The following is a 24,337-nucleotide window of genomic DNA, read 5'->3' on the forward strand; positions in this document are numbered from 1 at the left end:
AAATATAACTCGTCGAGGTATTTGTTAATTTTATTACAATAATGTTTGCTTTACCTATCCAGATGCCTTCTTGTTATACAGTTTTGCAATTTTATGACCTATTTTCCAAGTTTTACTTAGACAGTATATAAATATAATGGTGCCATCATGAACAGGTCTGTCTGGTCTGAGAACAGGAAATGTCACAGACCGGACATAGTTAGAAGATAAATTAATGTAGGAGAGCGAATCCCAAGCTCCGAAGCACTGTGGTAGAGGGTGCAACTGGAATTGCGCAAGATAAGAGAGAGAAAATCATGAAGTCATGAAACATAAGAACAATACATCTCCTGTATTAAAAGAGTGACGTTACTATAAAGCTGCTTGCAGTTTGTGATTAAATATTTCTGATTCGGACAGATGACTGTAAAATCTATTCCAAATCTTTACCAAACATGTAAATAAGTTTTACTTTGTTAGTATAAATAACTTAGAATTATAAACTTATACATATATGAGTTTGTTTATTTTTTATCGTACGAAATACAATATGTATGGTGTAATAGGCGGAGTTTAAGATAAAGAAAATTTAACAATATGTCAATGGGTTAAACAGAAAATTTCAGAGTCCATGTTTCTTACATTATTCAGAAAATATGTAATCAGTGGAAAGAAGTAATAAAAGTACTATTCTACGGTAAATAAACTCAACCAGTGTTAGGAGTTACATTTGCGGTATCTACCACTATGTAAATCTATGGACGCCACCCTACAAACAACGTAGGACTGAAAATGAAACCTGGGTTGGGGACGCCAGTCAGGCGCCGTACGCCGATCGGAGCGGACGTCTACACGCCGCCATTTTGTTTCTTACGATTCGTATTATAACTATAGTGATTTTCTGTGTATTGTGTTATATGTAGGCATTAGTGAGGTAACTATGGAGGAGAAATTAATTAAAAAGGAATATTTTTGAGGAAAATTGCCATGTTGAAATCACAAAAGACACAGCTGTGATTCGCCATTATAATTTAAATGGAAATTGATTTCAGTTGAAATACAATACAAAAATAATTTAACCACATACAAATGCAAATAAATTTCGTAAACAAATTAGAAGACAGTGACGTCTATAATAAATAATTAAAATGTAGTTAATATTCGAAAAAAAAAATATTAAATGATTAAAAATATCTACTTTGATTTTATACAGGTACTCATTTAAAATATATAATAAAAAACCGGCCAAGCGTGAGTTGGACTCGCGCGCAAAGGGTACCGTACCATCATCATGTTTGTTAGTTTAATATTTATTTTTTATATTCACGTTTCAACCTGTTTATTACATACTGTTTTACATTACCTGTTTTAATTACCTGTTGAGTTAGTATCTCGTAACACAAGTCTCGAACTTACTGCGAGGCTAACTCGATCTGTGTAATTTGTCCCGTATATATTTATTTATTTTATTTATTTATTAAAATCGACCAAAAAATTACGTTCGTTGTAAGGGGGGTTCTTTGATAATTAGGAATAATCAGGTGAGGATGCAACCAAGACTAAAGCAAGAACTTAGAACGGACATGTTTATTGTATTGGTTTGTTGTAATTTTATGTATCTGTTTTTATAGCGGCAACAGAAATACGTAATTTGTGAAAATTTCAGCTTTCTAGCTATTACGGTTTATGAGATACAGCCTGGTGACAAACAAACGGACAGACAGACAGCGAAGACGTAGGAATAGTTTCCCGTTTCTACCTTTTAGGTACGGAACCCTATTAAAGCAACAAATTTTATGAAAATAGTTATTATTATATTTATTCAAATAGTTACGTGTTAGTATTTTATTAATATTTCACATTTTACAACATTATTATTTTGCCGAAATAAAATATAACTTTAGTTCAATCTAATATAAATTAATATTAATATCTAGTTATGTCTGTGACATTTCGTACATAAAACCTGTTTAATTAAAATGAACAAACAAAACTTAATTTGAAACTAGATTAGATACCAAGAATTTTGTAGCGAAATTTTGTGCAAAATTAAAGTCTAACACCAAAAGTTTTTATAAATTTTAATTAATATTTTTAATGAGATCATTACTGATCTTAATAATAAACTGTAACTTAATCTTAATTATAACTATTTACGATTTTTTATAATTTTATTCAATATTTAAAAAGGTATTTAAATAATGTAATTGGTGCGTAGAATGTAAGAGACAATCAAAGGATCGACTTATGGGATTCTTCTTTTAGACGATGTGCTAGCAAACTGTCTTGGATTCAATATTAAAAGATTACGTAAATAATAAATTATATTTTAATATAATACATGTAAATTCTCTTTATATATATGTGAAAAAGTCTAAGAATGAGGATGCGTTGTGATCACGAGATTCCACGCTGAATTTTATACCTTTAGTATTTATAAACCTAGTTCAATGAAAGGTGCTAAGCCGATTCTCTAACGATATTTTTGTTTTAATTTTTTTTACTAAATTTGACACGTTAAGGAATTGTTGGCGTCTCCAAGTCTCCAATAGGCAACTAAAGCTGTCCATGGCGTTCAAATGAGTTTAGAATAGAACAGCTAAATCTTTCTTCTAAAATTTCATACGTATATATAATCACGTCTATATCCCTTGCGGGGTAGACAGCGCCAACGGTCTTACAAAGACTAATAGGCCACGTTCAGCCGTTTGGCTTATATATGACAGAATTGAGATTCAAATAGTGACAGGTTGCTAGCCCATCGCTTAAAAAAAGAATCACAAGTTTGTAAGCCTATTCCTTAGTCACCTTTTACGACATCCATGGGAAAGAGATGGAGTGGTCCTATTCTTTTTTGTATTAGTGCCGGGAACCACACGGCACCAACCAATAATTTGATACCTAAGAGAAATATATTTTCGTACATCTGCAGTCGCAGCGGGATTATGTTAATTTGCTTGGATGCATACGAAATACGGTGCATGAAAAAGTTTTCAGAAATTTCTTGAGTCCATCGTTTCGTGAGAATCCGCTCGGTAAGTTTTGAAAATTTAATATGTGGATAAAAACCTGAATTTGTCAAAGGAAAATGTGACTAACTGATGCATTTGCGTATTAAAAATAAAAAGAAATTCCATACATATTATCATGTCCATTTTCCTTGCGGGGTAGACAGAGCCAACAGTCTTAAAAAGACTGAAAGGCCGATTCAGCTGTAAGGCTATATAATAGAATTGAGATTCAAATAGTGAGATTAGCCTATCGCCTACAAAAGGAATCCAGAGTTTATAAGCCTACCTATCCTTTAGTCGCCTTTTTCGACACCCTTGGGAACGAGACGGATTGGCCCTATTCTTTTTTTATTGGTGCCGGGATCCACACGGTACATGATATAATAACTGGAATGCCAAATATCTTTGTTTTTTTGTAGCGTTTTTAATACAAACATTTCAAGGAATTATATTCAATATGATGATTTATTTATGCTCATGAAATACCTACTTAAAATTCTTTTTCCAATTTCTATTGAGTCTTTACAATCATGGAGACTCAGTTTGCCAAGTCCAGTCTTTTGGATACAAATTCTTTATGTAAAATTTTGAAGAAAAAAGAAATGTTTAATAGGATTGCAGTCATATCGAGCGGAAAAGGGAGAATGGACGCGGTTGAATTCGGGTACTATGGATTAGTAGAGGGCTCTTATTGAGTACTAGCGACACGTCCCGGGTTCGCACGGGTACCGGATACGTGAACGGGATAGATTTATACCTTCCTCAAAAAACCCTCTTTCCAAAATTTCAAATAACAACAAAATCCGTCCACAACTTTTCGAAATTAGCGTATAGGTACTATACGCATACATACAGAGAAAATTGGGCGACAGTATTTTTGCCAATTCAAAATGCCGTGTGATTCCCGGCACCAATACAAAAAAAAGAATGGGACCACTCCATCTCTTTCCCATGGATGTCGTAAAAGGCGACTAAGGGATAGGCTTATAAACTTGGGATTCCTCTTTAAGGCGGTGGGCTAGCAACCTGTAACTATTTGAATCTCAATTCTATCATTAAGCGAAATAGCTGAACGTGGCCTTTCAGTCTGTTTTCAAGACTGTTGGCTCTGTCTACCCCGCAAGGGATATAGACGTGAGCATATGTATGTATGTATGTCAAAATGCGTCTGCCATAAAAACATATAACCGAATTTCACTCGGACTTACCTTAATTTTATTAATTACCTTTATTTTATCACAGACGTTTCGAATCATGTTACAATCCGTGGTCACAGACAGAGTGGAATTTTGTTACGGGCGCGTTTATACTAATATTATAAAGCTGAAGAGTTTGTTTGTTAGTTTGTTTGAACGCGCTAATCCCAGGAACTACTGGTTCGAATTGAAAAATTTTGCGTTGAATAGACCATTTATCGGGGAAGGCTTTAGGCTAAATAACATCGCGCTGCAACTATAAGGAGCAAAGAAATAATGAAAAATGTGCTATGAATCATAATACTCGCTTCCCAAATATTTTGAATATTTTCTTATTACTTTAGACATGATATTAAACAGCACGCCAGTATATTAAAATTAGCCAAACAAAACATACAGGCTTGAAATATCGACAACATGTCAGGTATAAATCCATTTTCTTAAGCAATGTCTTGTGAGTAGTGTTGCCAATCGATAGTTCACTATCGATAGTTGAGTGAAAGCAATAGTGTCGATAGAATCGATATTCTAGTTACCGTAAATGCTATTGACACCCAACATTACTATTGAATCAATACATACACACATATGTACTTAATATGCACGTCTGTATCCCTTGCGGGGTAAAGAAAGCTAACAGTCTTCAAAAGACTGATAGGCCACAATCAGCTTTTTGGCTTAATGATAAAATTGAGATTTAAATAGTGACAGGTAGCCAGCTCATCGCCTAAAAGTAAAATCCCAAGTTATAAGCCTATTCCTTACGACATCTATGGGAAGGCGATATAGTGGTCCTATCCATTTTTCTATTGCTGCCGGGAATCGTTTCGATAATATCGAAATTACATACGTACATATGTACATACATACCGTCACGTCTGTATCCCTTGCGGGATAGACAGAGCCGACAGTCTTGAAAAGACTGAATGGCCACGTTCAGCTATTTAACTTAATAATAGAATTGAGATAGATATCAAAATTACTATCGGTTTATCTTATTTCTTTTGAAATTAGCAGAACCTATGTGATTTGGTTTCTTGTGTATATCATTCTCAATGTTTTCTGTGTACCTACATAAATAAGTAAATAAATAAAATAGATATTGTAGATGATCTGCGGTAAACTGTCGATAAAAAAAACCATCGATATTTCGCCAACGCTATTCTTGAGAATATCAACACCTACCCGCGAACATTATCATAATATTTTCCTTGAATTTGTTTACAATAATACCCTACAATTTCTGTATATAAAAATTGTAAGTTAGACATTTATTATTATCATAGTTGTATGTAATAGGGTACAACGAGTATTCAAAAACCTGACAAATACAAAAAAATTTTTTAGGACAATACTTGACGATGATGGTTGATAATGTCGTCATGCTTCATGCAAACCGTATTATTTGCAATAAACTTACTGAAAATGAAGCGGCAGAAGAAAATATTGTACCAGCAATGAAAATAATGGCGAGGATTGTCAAAAACCTGACCTAAGCGATGCAGATTTTAAATTTTCCAAAACAGAGCACTTAAAAAGCATAACTTTTTGTGAAGAAAATCGTCAGTCACTTGAAAGAAGAACCATCATGCAGGCTGAATCAATCAAAATAACCTGGTGCCTGAAAAGAGTTTGGGGCATGTGAAATCAATAAATAATGGACCAAATCATGAAGTTCTTGCACTAGTCTAGAAATCTGAGAAAAACAAAAATGTCATTTTTGTGACAATATTTGATGCTGATATATATTATGTTATCGACCAAATGATAATTTGGGCATTATGCATACTGCCCAAAGAGAGAGCAATGGCAGCATTAAAAATCTAACACCAGTGTTAGCCACTTACACACACAAAAAACATAAAAATTTATACATACTTAATTATAGTCTCTTTTTTCTTGAATTTCGATTTGCTGACTAATTTATAATATTTTTGTTTACGTTTCCCCATTTTACTGAAATAAAAAAAAATATTAAGACAATAAAGTAAAATAATTCATACTTGATTAGACTTGAAAAATTCCAAAAGAATACTTACCTCGTTTTACCGTGGCGTTCACTAGACGACGGGGCGACAGGCCGGCGTGCGACGGGAATATTTTTCGGTAAAAAAGTGACGTGAGATCACTCTGAACTCTTGTGGCCGACTGAAGCGCTGAGCCCGCGCGCTGTATATTTAAATCGACGCGCGGCCGCCATAGTAAAATGTATGGAGATTTTTATACACTATTTGATAAATACGTATTTAAATAATCGGACAATAATTTAAATATTTAAAACGGACAAACTGTACATTAGACATTAAGGTATTGTGTCAATTGAAAATATTGTTAGTTTTCAACTTTTATCAAATAAAAAAGCCCTTAACGGCAGCATACGTTTTGGCAGTTTTCGACCAACTTTACGTAATTATGTAGGCTTATATATTGATATTTTTTAGTTTTTTCCACGGACTAATTCTTAACATATTCATTGTGATGGTAAATGTATTTTTTTTATGTTTATTGAACTAAAACTTTAGAAGTTATCAACTAAACGGTGAGTGCCTGTTTTGGCATTTTTGCTCGATGCAGTCTTAATGATGACGTCAGGCAAAGAAGATTGGTTTCGTGAGCTGATTTTCAGTTGAATTTATGAGATTGAGTTTCGATGAAGTCTAACCAGTAAGAAATTAAGAAAACAAAAATATATTTACGGAAAAGTTTTAATCTTCTGTGGTTCTAGCGGTGTTTTGCTTGCCTTTGAATCTTAAGTCTCGGTTACGATTCCCTACAGCAAAGCAAATATTTTTGAGCCTTAAATTTTAACCTTAGTATTTATTTTAAAACATTGTATTGACTTAAGCATTGATTAATACAAAGGTCGTACTAACATAAAGGCTAACTCCCCTTCGGCCGCTTTAGAAAAGATCTGTATTTTTTGGACTTACTTCCATACTAACCATTATTGGATCGATCATGGTTACACATTCAGTTGACTAAATGTGCAGGTTTCCTCACGATGTTTCCCCTCACAGTAAGTTAGTATTAGTCGGTTTGTATTCAAACTAATGTACATAACTTCGAAAATAATCATTGGTACATGGCCGAAGATATGGGATACGAACCTGTGTATTTTTGCTCATTACACATTTTACAGATTACTCACCACAAAATCTGTATTAAAATTATTGATGTGCCGTTCCCAGGAACGTTCCCACTTTCCCGAAATAAGAGGAAATGTTCCCATTCCGATTGAGAATGATAGGGAAAGTTATAGTTTTCTCCACCCACAAAGTTGGTAATATTCCCGGGAACGTTCCCCGGAACGGGAATTTGGGAACGGCACATCACTTATTAAAATGAGCCAAAATAAAAATTCATTCTTGAGTTAAAATTTCATCAAAATTGTTCTCTTTTAATTGCCTGAACTTCTTAACCGCATCGCCAATTACACGAACAAAACGAAGGTTTGAAGCAGTCAGCTGTTCCGTTGTAAATTACGACAACTCATCACACTCCGCCGAAATTATAGCAATTGACTTAAATGGACTTGTCGAGTTTAATCATTAAGTGAATAAAGTAATTTTTGGCAGTAATCATGGTTAAATGCCGTGTGGTTGGCGGAATTTAAGAATAAAACCGTCTCATTTAGTAGTAGTCATATTTTACGACGTCCACGGAATAAGCCCGGGGATGGTAGATAGATAAGCATAACAATCTACATTATACCAATAATAACAAAATCATAAAATGTGCAACCCTACCGAAAATTACAAAATGAACGAAAACCACAAGCTGCGAACAAATATTATTTGTAGCGAACTCCATAAAACCGCAACACGTTGGGAGTTATAAAACTGCCTCTGTTTTAATAAAATTAACTTAACAAACTGTTAAACTAGTTCAAATTTAAGTGGTTTCTTAATAAATCTTATAACAGTAGCCAACTTAAGACAATAAAAACTTTAAATGGTTAAAAGTTGGAAAAATAGTGGACCCAGTAAACGCCCTTGCACCATTGCAAACTTTACCAATGCAATTGAACCTCTACTTTATTATATTGAACAATTCGTGTTTCTTCTGATGTGTGATCGTCATTTCAAAACTATTTTTCTCATCCAAACCAATATTTTACAATTTATAGATTTCATTATGGCAAATGGCAAATTTCCTACTTAAATATTTTAATTCAGATACTAGATTAAAATAATACATATAAAATTAGTTTTGTTGAAAACGTAATAATCTAATTTTAACTACTCCAAGGACCTTTAACAATCGCCAAACCAAAATAAAATGAATAACCAAAATGGAAATAAAATTGCAAAAATGTAACAAGAAAACAATAGATTAAAATTTAAAAAAACTATATGTACCAGAGACACTAACCGCTACTGATACAAATAAACATAACAACACTATGGCATCATCAAACGGCAAAGACAGTGCAAAAATGACAGCATCTATAGACAGTCTCAAACTTTCAAGTAAAAACACATCGGTATGTTCATCGAAGCATGCCTCTTCAGAATCAGTGCTGTCTAGAAAAGAGAAAGAGTGTCTGCAAATGCAGGAGTGCAAGAAGAAACTGCTGGCTATGGAGCCGCAGATAATAATACGAGACGAGAATGTGGTGTTGAGGTCTCCGCCCCAGAAGAAGATCCTGATGCCGCCAACGGTCAATCCTGAGGTAAGCTAGATTTTAAACTTCAAAATGTTCTTAATGTAGGAAACTTCGAAAGTGGTGTAAAGTGATGAGAAATTGTTTGTTTATATTTGATCGATTACTTGTTGTGTTTGAAAACTTGTAGTGGAAAATGCAGTCCAAGAATTTGGAGTTAAAGTAAACGATGTCCTGAATTTTTAAGTCGTCATCTTTGTACCTTTTCCTAAGTTATCAATGATTAATATATATTATATTTATTTATTTATATTTACTAGCTGTCCCGGCAAACGTTGTTTCGCCATATAAATAATTTTTAAGTAATTTAGGGGTATTAAAAAAAGATGTTGGTCAATTTTTAGACCTACTCAATATGCTCACAAATTTTCATGAGAAGTAATTGCACGTCGTTGCACGTTGCAGCGGTTATACCACTAAGGCCACTAAGGTGACTCATAAACTTGGAATTCTTCTTGTAGACGTTGGGCTAACATCCTGTCACTATTTGAATCTCAATTCCATCATTAAGCGATACAGCTGAACGTGGCCTTCAGTCTTTTCTAGATAGATAGATAGATAGATAGATAAAAGCTTTATTCACCATCACAATACATTAGTTGGACACATACATAATTAACAGTAATAAACAATGTGAATGTGCAATGTGCATGAATGTACCACAAACAATGATGGACAGTGAAAAGGTCCTGACTCAGCATAATGTCGCAGGTGTAGGCACCGCGACGCTGATGATTCTGCCAGAACCTTAGATGAGCTCAGCGAAGCCACACGAAGAGGAGATAAATGTACCTACTAGTTATAGGGCGAGTGTCCAGTAAAGTTTGTTAATGGCTCAGCAAAAAAGAAATAAATAAGTGCGAATGTAATAAATATTTTCATTTACTGTTGCTTATTACTTAAGTGTTAAAAAAGCGCACGCACGTCACTTTAACAATCAAATGGTTCAATAATTAATGACTGTAGCCACACTAGGAAAACATGCGAGTAATGTTTGTGTATATATTTGTATATTTAACTTTGTGATTGGGTCAAACGTTTGCCATTCCAATTGCATTTGACAGAATAAATTCCTTAAATTTAAGTTTAAATGAAAAGAGTGATTTTAAATTTCGAATAGGAGGGGGGATATTATTCCATATTTTAGTGGCATTATACCTAAAACTACAACAGAACGCAGCTGTTCTGTGTCGAGGCACGACGAGAGGAGGGACACATGTTCTCAACCCCTCCGATCCTCTCGGATATCTCAATTTTATTTTGTCATACAAATACATAGACTACTTGTTCTTTCTACCTCGATTATATGCATGTATTTGACGATAAAATCAATGATTATATTTTAACGATAAAACATTTGATTATTCACTCCTTTACTAATTTGACTTACTGCTCTCTTGTTTTCTATTAACATCGTGAACGATTTCATAGCAAAAGTATATACAAAACGTAAAAGCGTATGTCTTGAAGTGTCGCTTATTATTTTTGGGATTTTTATAATAGAAATACGGAGCTGTTTTTTAATAATATTTTACTATAAATCGAAAGGTAAAAAAGAAACACAATCGGACACGTGCATTGCGTCAATGCGGCACAAAGGAAGCTTCAACAGCATATGAAAGTCAACTTGTCGAATTAATGCTGTAATTCTTGCTCTAGTAAAATATAACGTAGCGTCGGGTAGTGTTCAGTTCGAAGCAATGAAATTTCACATTTCGCAACTTTGTGTTTTATGCCTTCTGGTTATTTTAATTGCTTACTTGTGAACGCTTAAAGTGGTCCTCAATATTTTATAATCTCATATTTTTATGCAACATTCGAATTAAACCACTGTTTTTATGTTCATGGCAATAGATTATTTATTTATAACTTTATTTGATCTCAATGTACAATAGGTGGACTTAGTGCTAATCGTATTAAGCAATTATGCATAAAGAATTGGAAGAGATCCCTTCATGGGAGATGGAAGTCCGCCATTGCAAGTGATTTGTTTCTTTTATAACCATGTACTATTTTCTTGTTACTGTGTAAATTTCTATGCAGTAAAGATATTACAAATAAACAAACTTTGAGGCGATGGGCTAGCAATCCTGTCACTATTTGAATATCAATTCTATCATCGAGCCAAAAAGCTGAACGTGACCTATCAGTCTTTTCAAGAATGATAGCTCTGCCTGCCTCGCAATACTTATAGACGTGACTGTGTGTATGTATGTTTTGCGATATGTTAATTATAAAATACAGTATCGTTGAGTTAGTATATACCCAAGTCTCGAACTTACTTCGAGGCTAACCCAATCGGTGTAATTTGTCCCGTATATATTTATTACTAGAGGCCGCCCGCGACTTCGTATGCGTGGAATCAATCCTGCGGGAACTCTGGTATAATAAGTAGCCTATATGTTATTCTGGGTCTTCAGCTACGTACATACCAAATTTCATCGTAATCGGTTCAGTAGTTTTTGCGTGAAAGAGTAACAAACATTCATACTGACATACTCACAAACTTTCGCATTTATAATATTAGTAGGATTATTTTAATTATAGAACTTTCAGCATTTGCTAAAGTTTGCCTTTCGCCTTGTTTTTCTTCAAAGCTCAATTCCGTTAATGCAATGACTGCACCGGATTGAATGCTTTTGGAATTTAATCTCATTTAACTTCGTCTTTCTTATCCTATCCTTTAAGAACAGTTTACAGTTCAGCGTTTAGTTTTGAAAAACAAAAAAGAAACATGAGATGTATATAGTCACGCCTTCAAATCAAATGAAAAAAAAAATAGCATTGAACATGATAAGCGGGATAGGCAGAGTCAACAGTCCAGAAAAGACTGAAAGGCCATGCCCAGCTGTACGGCTTTTATTAGCCTTTTACTTAGTCGCCATTACGGCATTCATGGGAAAGATATAAAGTGTAGGTAGATGTTTATCTATATAAGTATTTATTATAAAATATACTATCGTTGAGTTAGTATCTCGTAACACAAGTCTCGAACATACTTCGAGGCTAACTCAATCCGTGTAATTTGTCCCGTATATATTTATTTATTTACTAGCTTCCGCCCAGTACTCCGTTCGCGCGGATGTTGGTCTTCGCGTTGATGGATTATTTCTCCATTTTGAGTAACTCTGACAATGACATCTTATAAATATCAATTGGACCCAAAAACGGCTAGGCTTCGCCCAGAATATTTTGATGTTTTAGTAAGTGAAGATCGCTTAAACTGAAAAATTAAGACTTTTTTGAGGATAAAAATTATCCCATTTTATGCCTAGGATAATAAGGTATAATTATACCAAGTTTCATTGAAATCGAACCGCTAGTTTTCACGTGATGCCTGAACATACAGACAGACAGACAGACAAAAAAATTTTTAATCACATATTTGGGTTTGGTACCGACCCAGTAACACCCCCTGCTATTTATTTTTTCAATATTTTCAATGTACAGAATTGACCCTTCTACAGATTTATTATAATATGTATAGATTTATATTTTTATTTTGCAGGAAGCCATGGGTTGAGTTAGATACATAGCTAAAGTAAATTGCATTTAAAGCAGACTCTGCTTGGCATTCCGCGATGACTCTGTAACTTGGAATTGCTATTGAATATATTATGAGTCACAATGCACTAAATGGTTCCTATATTGGATCGAGAAATTGCTTATTCAGCAATTATGCCTATAAATTACATAGCTAATTTGAACAGTATTATTAAAATACATACACATATCTATATGTAACATACATACATATGATCACGTCTTTATCCCTTACGGGGTAGACAGAGCCAACAGTCTTGAAAAAACTGATGGCCACGTTCAGCTGTTTGGCTTAATGATAGAATTGAGATTCAAATAGTGACGGGTTGCTAGCCCATCGCCTAAAAGAAGAATCCCAAGCCTATCCCTTAGTCGCCTTTTACGACATCCATGGGAACGAGATGGAGTGCTCCTATTCTTTTTTTATTGGTGCCGGGAACTACACGGTCAACACACCACCATCTATATGTAATAACGTCTTTATCCCTTAGTAGGGTAGACAGAGCCAACAGTCTCGCTAGGACAGAAATGCCACATTCAGCTGTATGAGCTTTATGATGGAATTGAGATTCAAACAGTGAGTGGTTGCTGGCCCATCGCCTACAAGAGGAATCCCAAGTTTGTAAGCCTGTCCCTTAGTCGCCTTTCTACATCCATGGGAAAGACATGATATTATTCACACACACACACACACACACACATTCATACATACATAAAATAACGCCTTTTTCCCGCAGGGGTAGGCAGAGACTACATCTTTCCACTTGCCACTATCTCTGCATACTTCCTTCGCTTCATCCACATTCATAACTCTCGACCTGCCTTGTCTTGGAAATCAAAAGCAGTTTAAAACTAAATGGTGACCTTATTCAAAGTTTTATTACCAGCGAATTGGTGAGCTGGCTCGATTTCTGGCCCGCGGGACGGAACTAAAGTTTTGATTAGGAAATTTTGAGGTACTGACTTAAAATTTATGACCAGCGCATTAAACTGAGCACAAATTATGAGTCGTATTATGTGGAAATATCTATTTCACATTATGCGAATTTGTGAAAAAATTGTTTATTGATTTTGGCCTTTAAAATGTGCTGTGTAGTACCCGGCACCAATACAAAAAAGAATAGGACCACTCCATCTCTTTCACAAGGATGTCGTAAAAGGCGACTAAGGGATAGGCTTACAATATTGGGATTCTTTTTTAGGCGATGGGTTAGCAACCTGTCACTATTTGAATCTCAATTCTATCATTAATCTAAATAGCTGAACGTGGTCATTCAGTCTTTTCAAGGCTGTTGACTCTGTCTACCCCGCAAGGTATATAGACGTGACCATATATATGTATGTATGCCTTTAAATCTTAGACTGCTGAGTTTGTCTACTCTGTAAGGCATGAAAACATGAAATAAGTATTATGATTATATGATTGAACAATCGTATGTACGGGACTTATATTATCTTGGTCTAGATTCTAATGAACATGAAAAATACAGGATTTTAGCTTATAACCTACTTATAAGTAGATACCATTCTTCAGTAAAAATGCATTTTATTAAAATAGATTTATTTATATATATTGGAAACAAGGTATCACTTATTTACGTCAACATAACTTAAGTCTAATTATATCTACTACCGCTTCCTGAGCGCATGTGTAGAAGCAGCGGCGGAGCAAACTACACTGCATCATTTTCAGTCAGAAAGTTTACAAATGAAGATCGAAAAAAAATAGTGAATGTAGAATTAATGTAGAAAAACTTGATAAGAAATATAACTGCAAACCCGCGAAGGAAACTTTATTGATATCCAACGCTTTTAGTTTCAAAGAGTTAGTAATAAACTTTATTTAGTTCACCCCTTTATAGTCCTGACCTCAGAGGTAGGAGGAAACTAATTTTGTTTTAAAAATATTTATTAAGGAAATGAAATAACATATATTATATATCTAACATTTAAAATTTGTTGCGAAAAGGTGGACTGTATAATGATACCTACATACCTATAGTCTCTGCCAACCCCAATGGGAAACAGACGTGATGGTATGTACCTACTGTACATATGTATGTAAATAAAATGAGAAAAAAGAAGAATAGGGTCTCATTCCCGTGGATGTCGTAAAAATCAACTAAGGGATATGCTTATAAACTTGGGATTCTTCTTTTAGGCAAATGGGCTGGCAACCTGTCACTATTTGAATCTCAATTTTATCATTAGACCAAGCAGCTGAACGTGGCCTTTTCAAGACTGTTGGCTCTGTCTATCCTAGACGTGATTCCATGTTATGTTATTCTTGTGACTATCTTCTATTCTATTATCTATACTAATATTATAAAGCTGAAGAGTTTGTTTTGTTTGTTTGTTTGTTTAAACGCGCTAATCTCAGAAACTACTGAACCGATTTGAATAATTCTTTCACTGTTAGATAGTCTATTTATCGAGGAAGGCTATATGCTACATTTTATCCCGGATTTCCTACGGGAAACGTCAACAATGCAGGTGAAAGTTGAATGAGTCGGCCATCTGCGAGCTTTCCACGCGAACGCTGCGCAAACCAACAAAGATATAGTAAAACAATGTACTACAGATGTGAAGTACTCATTTTTTGCCACAAAAAAGTCCGCGAGAGCATATATCTATCTCTTAAGGTTTACTTACAATAACCACTTTTATGTTCATTTTTTACGATTATTTTTTCATTATAAACATAAGTTATTTTGAAACCAATTTTCTTTAATTCAGTATTAATCCTTATCCAAATAAATATGTTTATTACTTTCGGCTTTTCATATAGACTAAAATTGCCTTTTACAGTATATCAATCAGACGAATAGGTTTTGAGATATAGTCGTTATAAGCAATTTGCAGCGAAACATTAAATACGGCGAACCAGCGTTCTTTCTAATACGCGTCCGTACGATCCCACTACTGGGCAAAGGCCTCTCATCTCACTATACGGTCTCCGTTCCGTCGCGGGTAATGATGTGGGCCAAGTCGTCGCCAAGTCGCATAACAATTAGCAGCTATAATTGATAAAGCCGAGGAGGATGTTTGCAAAAATAAATATGATGCCCAAAATAACTATTCCACGCGGACGAAGTCGCGGGCACAGCTAGTCAGACATAAGTCTACCTCGTAGAGAATAAAGACGTGACATGACAGACAGCATTTTCACCGCACGTCAATTTACAAATATAGACCTCTTAAATGGACATGGACGGAATGCACATTGTCTTTATTAAACAATATGAATGAATATAAAACGAATGATTTCAATACAAATATTTCTTCAAATAAATATGTAGATAAAATGGAAAGAGACGGAGTGATGTTTAGCAAAATGCGGCAAACCACACGGCAAAAACTACAGAAGACTTATTATCAAATTACGCTTGATTCATAAAATGAATAAGCAATAATCTATATTATTAAATTCCTGGATGTGATGTGAATGTGGATGAAGCGAAGGAAGTATGCAGAGATCGTGGCAAGTGGAAAGAGGTAGTCTCTGCCTACCCCTCCGGGAAAGAGGCGTGATTTTATGTATGTATGTATTAAATACCTAGTTGTCCAAGGCATTGCTTTCAAGGCTGGCTCTAAGATATCATTATACACCTGCATTTTCCCGTGGGAATTCGTGTGGGAACGCACCTGCACTGAACAAAGGCGTTCATTACGTTGCTTTTGACAGTCGGTATGGATTGCAATCTATATATATAAAACTCTTCCGTTACTGAGTGACTGACTGACAGACAACGCACAGTCGAAACTACTGGTCGTAGACAGCTGAAATTTGGAATGTAGGTTCCTTGGGATATGTAGGGGAGCACTAAGAAAGGATTTTTGGAAATTCAACCCCCAAGGGGGGGAAAAGGGGTAAAAACGTTTCTATGAAAAATCTTATTCCTTGGGTTTATAAACTTGAAACTTGGCATGAACACGTACATAGGCAAGTAAATATGTTTGACATTTTAAGTTTTTTCAAACTACCCTCCAATCGTGATTTAGGGGGTGCGATTGGGTGACTGATTTATTAACGCACAGCCGAAACCGCTCGGTATAGGAGTCTGAGATTTTGAACAGAGGTTCCTTTAGTAACATAAGTGAGCACTAAGAAGGGATTTTTGAAATGTCAACCCCCAAGGGGGGGAAACGGGATAAACTGAGCCGGGGCTGCGGGAAAGTTCTAACGAGATACCGTGGCCCCGGAACGCAAAGGGCAACTGAAGGAACGAGGTGGGTTTTAGTCAGTAAAAGTCTGACACTCCCTTCCGTTCCACCCAGAGCGGGAGAGGTCATTTGATGATTTCCCATCCTTAAAAAAAAAGACTTTGTATGACAACTTTCAGTCGTCTCTTTAACATACATAATAACATACATAATTATGTACATACATGCATAACATTAATAACATCACGCCTTTAAATCCCTATTTTGTGTTAACACTACCCATACAAACAGCTACGAAATTTGTCCGCATCCATTTTCACCTAAATTCTTAACGTTAATGAGATTTACTTTTTATTATCAGGTCAACCTAATAGCCTCACATGTACGTATAACTTCGTAAGAATTTTCTTTCAACTCCTAACCGTTGAGGAGTTGTACCTTCCATCATCAGCTCATTCACATGGGATGATGACTATCAGACGCAAATACTTAAACAGATCTATGAAATTGTCAAAAACGTAATTGCCTGTAAATTTGAGGTTTGCCCTTTATTTCCCTGGAATACCATCATCAGATCCTGACTAGGTAACAACGGGACCAACTTGAAAGTATACTCTACCGAACAAAAAAAGAATCACGTAAATCGGTCCATAAATCCTGTTTATAAATCCTGTTTTTTTTTTCTTTTGAGACGATGATTTTGTCTCGCTTTACTTTTTCTATATAGATTTGTATGTATACTAATATTATAAAGAGGAACAATCTATTTTTTTAAATGTTTGTTTGTTTACACATGTAATCGATAAACTCCGAAACTATTGAATCGATTTCAAACATTCACCATTAGAAAGCTACATCATCCCTGAATAACACAGGCTATATTTAATTCCAGTTGTAACAAGATTTCAGCCTGTGGAAGAAAAAGCCCTGTCGAGATCATTAAAAAACGCTATATATAACAGAATTACACGTGGGCGAAGCCGCGGGCGGAAAGCTAGTCTATATATATAAAACTCTTCCGTTACTGAGTGACTGACTGACAGACAACGCACAGTCGAAACTACTGGTCGTAGACAGCTGAAATTTGGAATGTAGGTTCCTTGGGATATGTAGGGGAGCACTAAGAAAGGATTTTTGGAAATTCAACCCCCAAGGGGGGGAAAAGGGGTAAAAACGTTTCTATGAAAAATCTTATTCCTTGGGTTTATAAACTTGAAACTTGGCATGAACACGTACATAGGCAAGTAAATATGTTTGACATTATAAGTTTTTTCAAACTACCCTCCAATCGTGATTTAGGGGGTGCGATTGGGTGACTGATTTATTAACGCACAGCCGAAACCGCTCGGTATAGGAGTCTGAGATTTTGAACAGAGGTTCCTTTAGTAAAATAAGTGAGCACTAAGAAGGGATTTTTGAAATGTCAACCCCCAAGGGGGGGAAACGGGATAAACTGAGCCGGGGCTGCGGGAAAGTTCTAACGAGATACCGTGGCCCCGGAACGCAAAGGGCAACTGAAGGAACGAGGTGGGTTTTAGTCAGTAAAAGTCTGACACTCCCTTCCGTTCCACCCAGAGCGGGAGAGGTCATTTGATGATTTCCCATCCTTAAAAAAAAAGACTTTGTATGACAACTTTCAGTCGTCTCTTTAACATACATAATAACATACATAATTATGTACATACATGCATAACATTAATAACATCACGCCTTTAAATCCCTATTTTGTGTTAACACTACCCATACAAACAGCTAAAAGGAAACAAGTGAAGAGACGAAATTTGTCCGCATCCATTTTCACCTAAATTCTTAACGTTAATGAGATTTACTTTTTATTATCAGGTCAACCTAATAGCCTCACATGTACGTATAACTTCGTAAGAATTTTCTTTCAACTCCTAACCGTTGAGGAGTTGTACCTTCCATCATCAGCTCATTCACATGAGATGATGACTATCAGACGCAAATACTTAAACAGATCTATGAAATTGTCAAAAACGTAATTGCCTGTAAATTTGAGGTTTGCCCTTGATTTCCCTGGAATACCATCATCAGATCCTGACTAGGTAACAACGGGACCAACTTGAAAGTATACTCTACCGAACAAAAAAAGAATCACGTAAATCGGTCCATAAATCTCGGCGTAATCGGTATGCATAAATAAAACACCCGAATTTTATTTTCTATTAACGAGTTGTCTCGATGCTCGATAGATGGCGTTGGCATCGAGATAGATCGCGCTATGGTTTCGTTACCGTCATTTAGCTAGGTAGCGTAAAATATTTTTGTTTGTTTACACTAGGGATGTGACATTGCTGATAAAATATCGATTTTTATATAATCGATTTATTTTTTAAGTATGAAAAATCGATTAACAAATAATCGATTTTTCTTAAGAAAATAATCGATTTTATTATATTGTTAGATTTTTCCTAATTTTTCAATTTATGTCGAAATAAACGACATATAAATTATATCAATAGATTTATTCATTAAAAATAAACAATAGAAACAGTAAGTTCTTATATAATCAACACAAATTAAAGTTTTTAACAATCAAGTTTGAAAAATGAAGTTTCAGCAACGAATAATGAATAAAATATCAACCGAATGTCGGTAAAATACTGTTCATCGACTAATTCCATCTAGAGAATGTTTGATTAAATAAATAAATAAATATAAATGTATACGAGACAAATTACACAGATTGAGTTTGCCTCGAAGTAAGTTCGAGACTTGTGTTACGAGATGCTAACTCAACGATACTATAATTTTTTAATAAATACTTATATAGATAAAAATCCAAGACCCAAGCCAATCAGAAAAAGTTCTTTTCTCATCATGCCCTGACCGGGATTCGTACCCGGGACCTCAGGTGTCACAGACAAGCGTACTATCGCTGCGCCACAGAGGCCGTCTATAAAGTAAATTAATCATCTAAACTGTTTTAAGAGCACAGAAGGAATGCACAGATGGCGTTAATGTAATATTATGGAGCTATGATAGTATTCTTTGGTAGTTCGCGTTCCGGGCTCCAAGCCAGAAGACAAAAACGTAATGTCGGAGTGCATTTATTGTATGATTATAAAAATCGATTTTAATCGATTATTAATTTTAAAAAAATCAAGTGAAAAAATCGATTTTTACTTAAAAAAAATCGATTTTTAATCGATTTTTTCCATAATCGATTTTTTTTTTCACATTCCTAGTTTACACATGTAATCGATAAACTCCGAAACTACTGAATCGATTTCAAATATTCACCATTAGAAAGCTACATCATCCCTGAGTAACACAGGCTATATTTAATTCCAGGTGTAACAAGATTTCAGCCTGTGGAAGAAAAAGCCCTGTCGAGATCATTAAAAAACGCTATATATAACCGAATTACACGGGCGAAGCCGCGGGCGGAAAGCTAGTAATATATATATAGTACTTTGGAAATCAATATTGTTAGAAAGATATTTATTTTACTTAACTACAAACATACATATAATCACGTCTATATCCCTTGCGGGGTAGACAGAGCCTACTGTCTTGCAAAGGACGAGCTGTAAGTATAAGTATGGCTTAATGATTGAATTGAGATTCAAATAGTGACAGGTTGTTAGCCCATCGCGTATATGGTTAATCCCAAATTTATTAGCCTTCCCGACTATCGCCCGCGTAAAACGTAAAATAACTCCGGTTCCCACGGGAATATCGGGAAATCCTCTCTTACTCTTACTTCACGACGCTAGACCCAGCGGTTTGAGATTTGCATTAATATGTCAGTCAGTTTTTCACTTTCTTCTTTTACACATTTAAATTTGCAAGATAAGAAAGAAAGAAAAATTTATTTGGCACAAAATACAAAGAACACATTAAAAATTATGACAATTTACCTGTACAAATGTAACAAAATGGTCTCCGCTCAGCAAACGTCACGGTTTGAGCCGCGAAGCTGGTCTTCCACGGGATGCCTTTGATAAAAAAAGAATTATTATAGTAGTCAATGAAAAGTAAAAGCCCTTAAAATATATTGATGGAACGCAAAAACAGACACGTCACGAAAACCTTTGATATATTGAATGGTAAGATGTCGTGACTCAATTTATAGACAAGAAATAATAAAAATAAAATGGGGAGCTACAGTCGTCAGTAACACAACTTTAGATGTTTATAACCAAGGATAAAGTCAGTTGTTTTTTTAATTAATATAATTACATTCATTCATATAGTCACGTCTATAACCCTTGCGGGATAGACAGAGTCAATTGTCTTGAAGAGACTCGTAGGCCACGTTCAGCTTTTTGGCTATATGATAGAATTGAGATTCAAATAGTGAAAAGTTGTGCTAGCCAATCGCCTAAAACGAAACTCCCAACTTTATAAGCCAATCATTTAGTCGCCTCTTACAACATCAATGAGAATAAGTGGTCCTATTATTTTTTACGTTGGTGCCAGGAACCACACGGTAATATATTATAATAACGTTTATTATTATTATATTACTGACGCTTTGGAAGCGGCAATAAACTTAATTTTAATTAATTTATTTGACGTCAACCAATGTTGTGAAACCCGTAGATATGACAATTATTAAGTGATATGAAGTGTCCTATAATAATGAATAAAATTTTTGAATTTAAATTTAAGCTATTATTTTACGTATTATCTCAGTGTTCAATTGATCTAGGAAAATGATAGGTCCCTACGAATAGACTCAGTTCAGTCGCATTTCTAAGCTGGCAATCCTTGTAGAAAGATAACCGGGTCTAGATAATTCTAGCTATTGTAACTTCCTATCTTCGAAACTTTAGACTAAGTAATCCCATTTGACTTTGATTTAGTGTAACTAGATATCTTTGCCGTGCGGTTCCCGGCACCAATAAAAAAAGGATAGTACCACTCCTTTTCTTTCCCATGGATTATCAATTTGGGATTTTTCTTTTAGGCGATTGGCTAGCAACCTGTCACTATTTGAATCTCAATTCTATCTTAGAGCAAAGTAGCTGAACGTGGCCTATACGTCTTTTCAAGACTGTTGGCTCTTTCTACCCCGCAAGGGATAAAGACGTGTTTATATGTATGTATGTATGTGTTTGGCTTTATGATGGAATTGAGATTCAAATAGTGACAGGTTGCTAGCCCATCGTCTAAAAGAAGAATCCCAAGTTTATAAACCTATCCCTTAGTCGCCTTTTACGACATCCATGGGAACGAGATGGAGTGGTCCTATTCTTTTTTTTTTATTTGTGCCGGGAACCACACGGCGTATATGTATGTATGTATGTATAATTAACAGTAACAGGTTAACGCTTAAAATTTAGCTTTTACAGAAAAAAATATAAGGTTTCATTTAAGACGAAACCATAGGCAACATCTAGTCAATTATATTTCACAAGATGGAAGTAATGAAAAAATATTTTTATACGCATTCATTTCTTTTATAACGTACCAAGATTGTTTCGGCCACATTAATAATAACGGACCTAATAAACTTGATCCTTGAATGAATATGTTCCTTATTAATATTACGAGCTCAGTAAATATTATGTGACTACTTTGTTTCTGACATCACTGCTTTATCATTATTTTTATTAGATTACAAAAAAAAAATATTTTTTTAGTCCGTTAATTACTTAATACATACATTCAGTCAGAAAAGTATCGGGAATGGATTATTTATTTATGGTTCCAAATTCAAATTTTTGTTTTTTTTGTTGTTGTTAGATTGGCACAACTGTTTTCCATTTTGGCGCGGAGTTTGAGTTGCATCTGTTGTTTACATTAAATACAGTGCTATTTTTAGTTATATCATATCTAGTGTGTATTGCTAATTTCATAATGGATAAAAACATCGAACAAAGAGTTTGTCTTAAATTTTGCATTGCCAATGGAACATCGTGTTCGGAGTCACTGAAAATGTTACAGAAGGCTTACGGTGAATCGACTTTATCAAAAACTCGTGCTTATGAGTGGTACAAAGCGTTCAAAAGCGGTCGAGATGTGATGGAAGATTTGCCTCGCTCTGGTAGGCCATCAACGTCTGCAACTGAAGTTAACATCGCAAAAGTGAAGGAAATAGTGACTGAAAATCCTCATTCAACTTTGAGAGAGATAGCCACCGAACTTTCTGTATCTCACGAGTCGATCCGTACCATTTTAACTAATAATTTGGGTATGAAACATGTTGCCGCTCGGCTAGTCCCAAAAGACCTGAATTTTTTTCAAAAACTCAATCGCATGAGAGTCGCTGAGGACATGCTAGAACGAGTCAATTCCGACCCAACATTCATGAAACGCATTGTTACTGGTGACGAGACGTGGGTTTACAAGTTTGACATGCAAACTAGTCAACAAGCTTCGGAGTGGCGCCTTCCAACTGAACCGAAACCGAAAAAACCACGCCAAAGTCGTTCAAAAGTCAAAGTCATGTTGACTGTTTTCTTTGACTATCGCGGTGTTGTGCACTCGGAATTCTTGCCGGAAGGTCAAACGGTAAATAAGGAATATTATTTGAGTGTTATGCGGCGTTTAAGAGAGCAAATCCGACGAAAAAGGCCAGATTTGTGGAAAGAAAATTCTTGGATTTTGCACCATGATAATGCACCTTCGCACAAGGCCATCATTGTGAACGAATTTTTAACCAAACACTCAACAAATACCATCGAGCAACCACCATATTCACCAGATATGGCTCCAGCCGACTTTTTTCTTTTTCCTAAACTCAAATTACCACTTCGTGGCACCCGTTTTTAATCGGTAGAAGACATAAAAGAGAATTCGCGGCGAGAACTGACCTCAATTCCGGAAACAGCGTTTAAAAAATGTTTTGATGATTGGATTAATCGTTGGCGTAAGTGTATCGTTTCTAAAGGAGCATATTTTGAAGGTGATAAAATAAATTTGGATGAATAACAAACAGTTTGTGTATTATTGATCTTTTCCCGCTACTTTCTTGACAGAGTAGTACATATAGCTACGTATATATCCCTTGCGGGGAAGACAGAGGCAACAGACTTGAAAGGACTGGTAGGTCACGTTCAGCTATATGGCTTATGATTACTTGTAAGTGGAAAACGTGTTCGTCTTAAGCAAAGTTGGTATAAAAATGACTTTTTAATTCTACTTACCCCTCCGGGAAAGAGGCGTGATTTATGTATGGTATGTTTGTATGTTATTCAATTTTATAAAACTTATAAATTATCATAAGGTTTTGACCAAGGGAAAAAAGGAATATGTATAATGATATAGCCAACTTTTCATAATAAAGACGCTTGTCTTAAAGTATTCTATATATGTATATATAAGTTGCATTTGATATTAAAATCAATTTTGAATTAGAATAAGTGGCTCTGTCTTTCAAGGGATACATACATACATACATATACATTATATCACGTCTTCATCGCTTACGGGGTTGGAAAAGCCAGCAGTCACGAAAAGACAAAAAGCCATGTTCAGCTGTATGGCTTTCTAATGAAATTGAAATAGAAATAGTGACAGTGGGCTAGCAAAGTCCATCGCCTAAAAGAGGAATTCCAAGTTTGAAAGTCTAACCCTCAGTCGCCTTTTTACATACATGCAAGAGGAATGTTCAGCTGTATGGCTTCATGATTAAAATCAGATTCCAATAGCAGGTTCTAGCCCATCGCCCAAAAGAAGAATCCCAAGTTTATTAGCCTATCGTATACCACAGGAAAGATAATAAGTGGTCCTATTCTTGACTGCCGGGAACCACACGGCAAGATAAAGACGTTTTTTTTCTGAATATTTAAAATAATGTTCCGTAAAAC

The 24,337-nt window shown here is 35.1% G+C and overlaps 2 protein-coding genes across 2 annotated transcripts in view; both read left to right on the forward strand.

The window, feature by feature from the left end:
* The first annotated feature begins 808 nt into the window (after positions 1-808).
* The window catches only part of LOC106137994 (inactive dipeptidyl peptidase 10), a 126,320-nt gene continuing 102,791 nt past the window's right edge, over positions 809-24,337 (forward strand). The window contains exons 1-2 of the mRNA XM_060951145.1: positions 809-913; positions 8,435-8,858. Coding sequence (XP_060807128.1) covers positions 8,589-8,858 — 270 coding nt within the window. The 5' untranslated portion in view covers positions 809-913; positions 8,435-8,588. The remainder of the gene's footprint in view (positions 914-8,434; positions 8,859-24,337) is intronic.
* Positions 22,228-23,487, forward strand: LOC132903303 (protein GVQW3-like). Its single transcript, XM_060951300.1, has 2 exons — positions 22,228-23,031; positions 23,416-23,487. Exons 1-2 carry the CDS (start codon positions 22,386-22,388, stop codon positions 23,457-23,459), a joined length of 690 nt encoding a protein of 229 aa, XP_060807283.1. The 5' UTR covers positions 22,228-22,385; the 3' UTR covers positions 23,460-23,487.

The sequence above is a fragment of the Amyelois transitella genome, chromosome 24, assembly GCF_032362555.1.
Source record: "Amyelois transitella isolate CPQ chromosome 24, ilAmyTran1.1, whole genome shotgun sequence".
Taxonomy (NCBI): Eukaryota; Metazoa; Arthropoda; class Insecta; order Lepidoptera; family Pyralidae; genus Amyelois; species Amyelois transitella.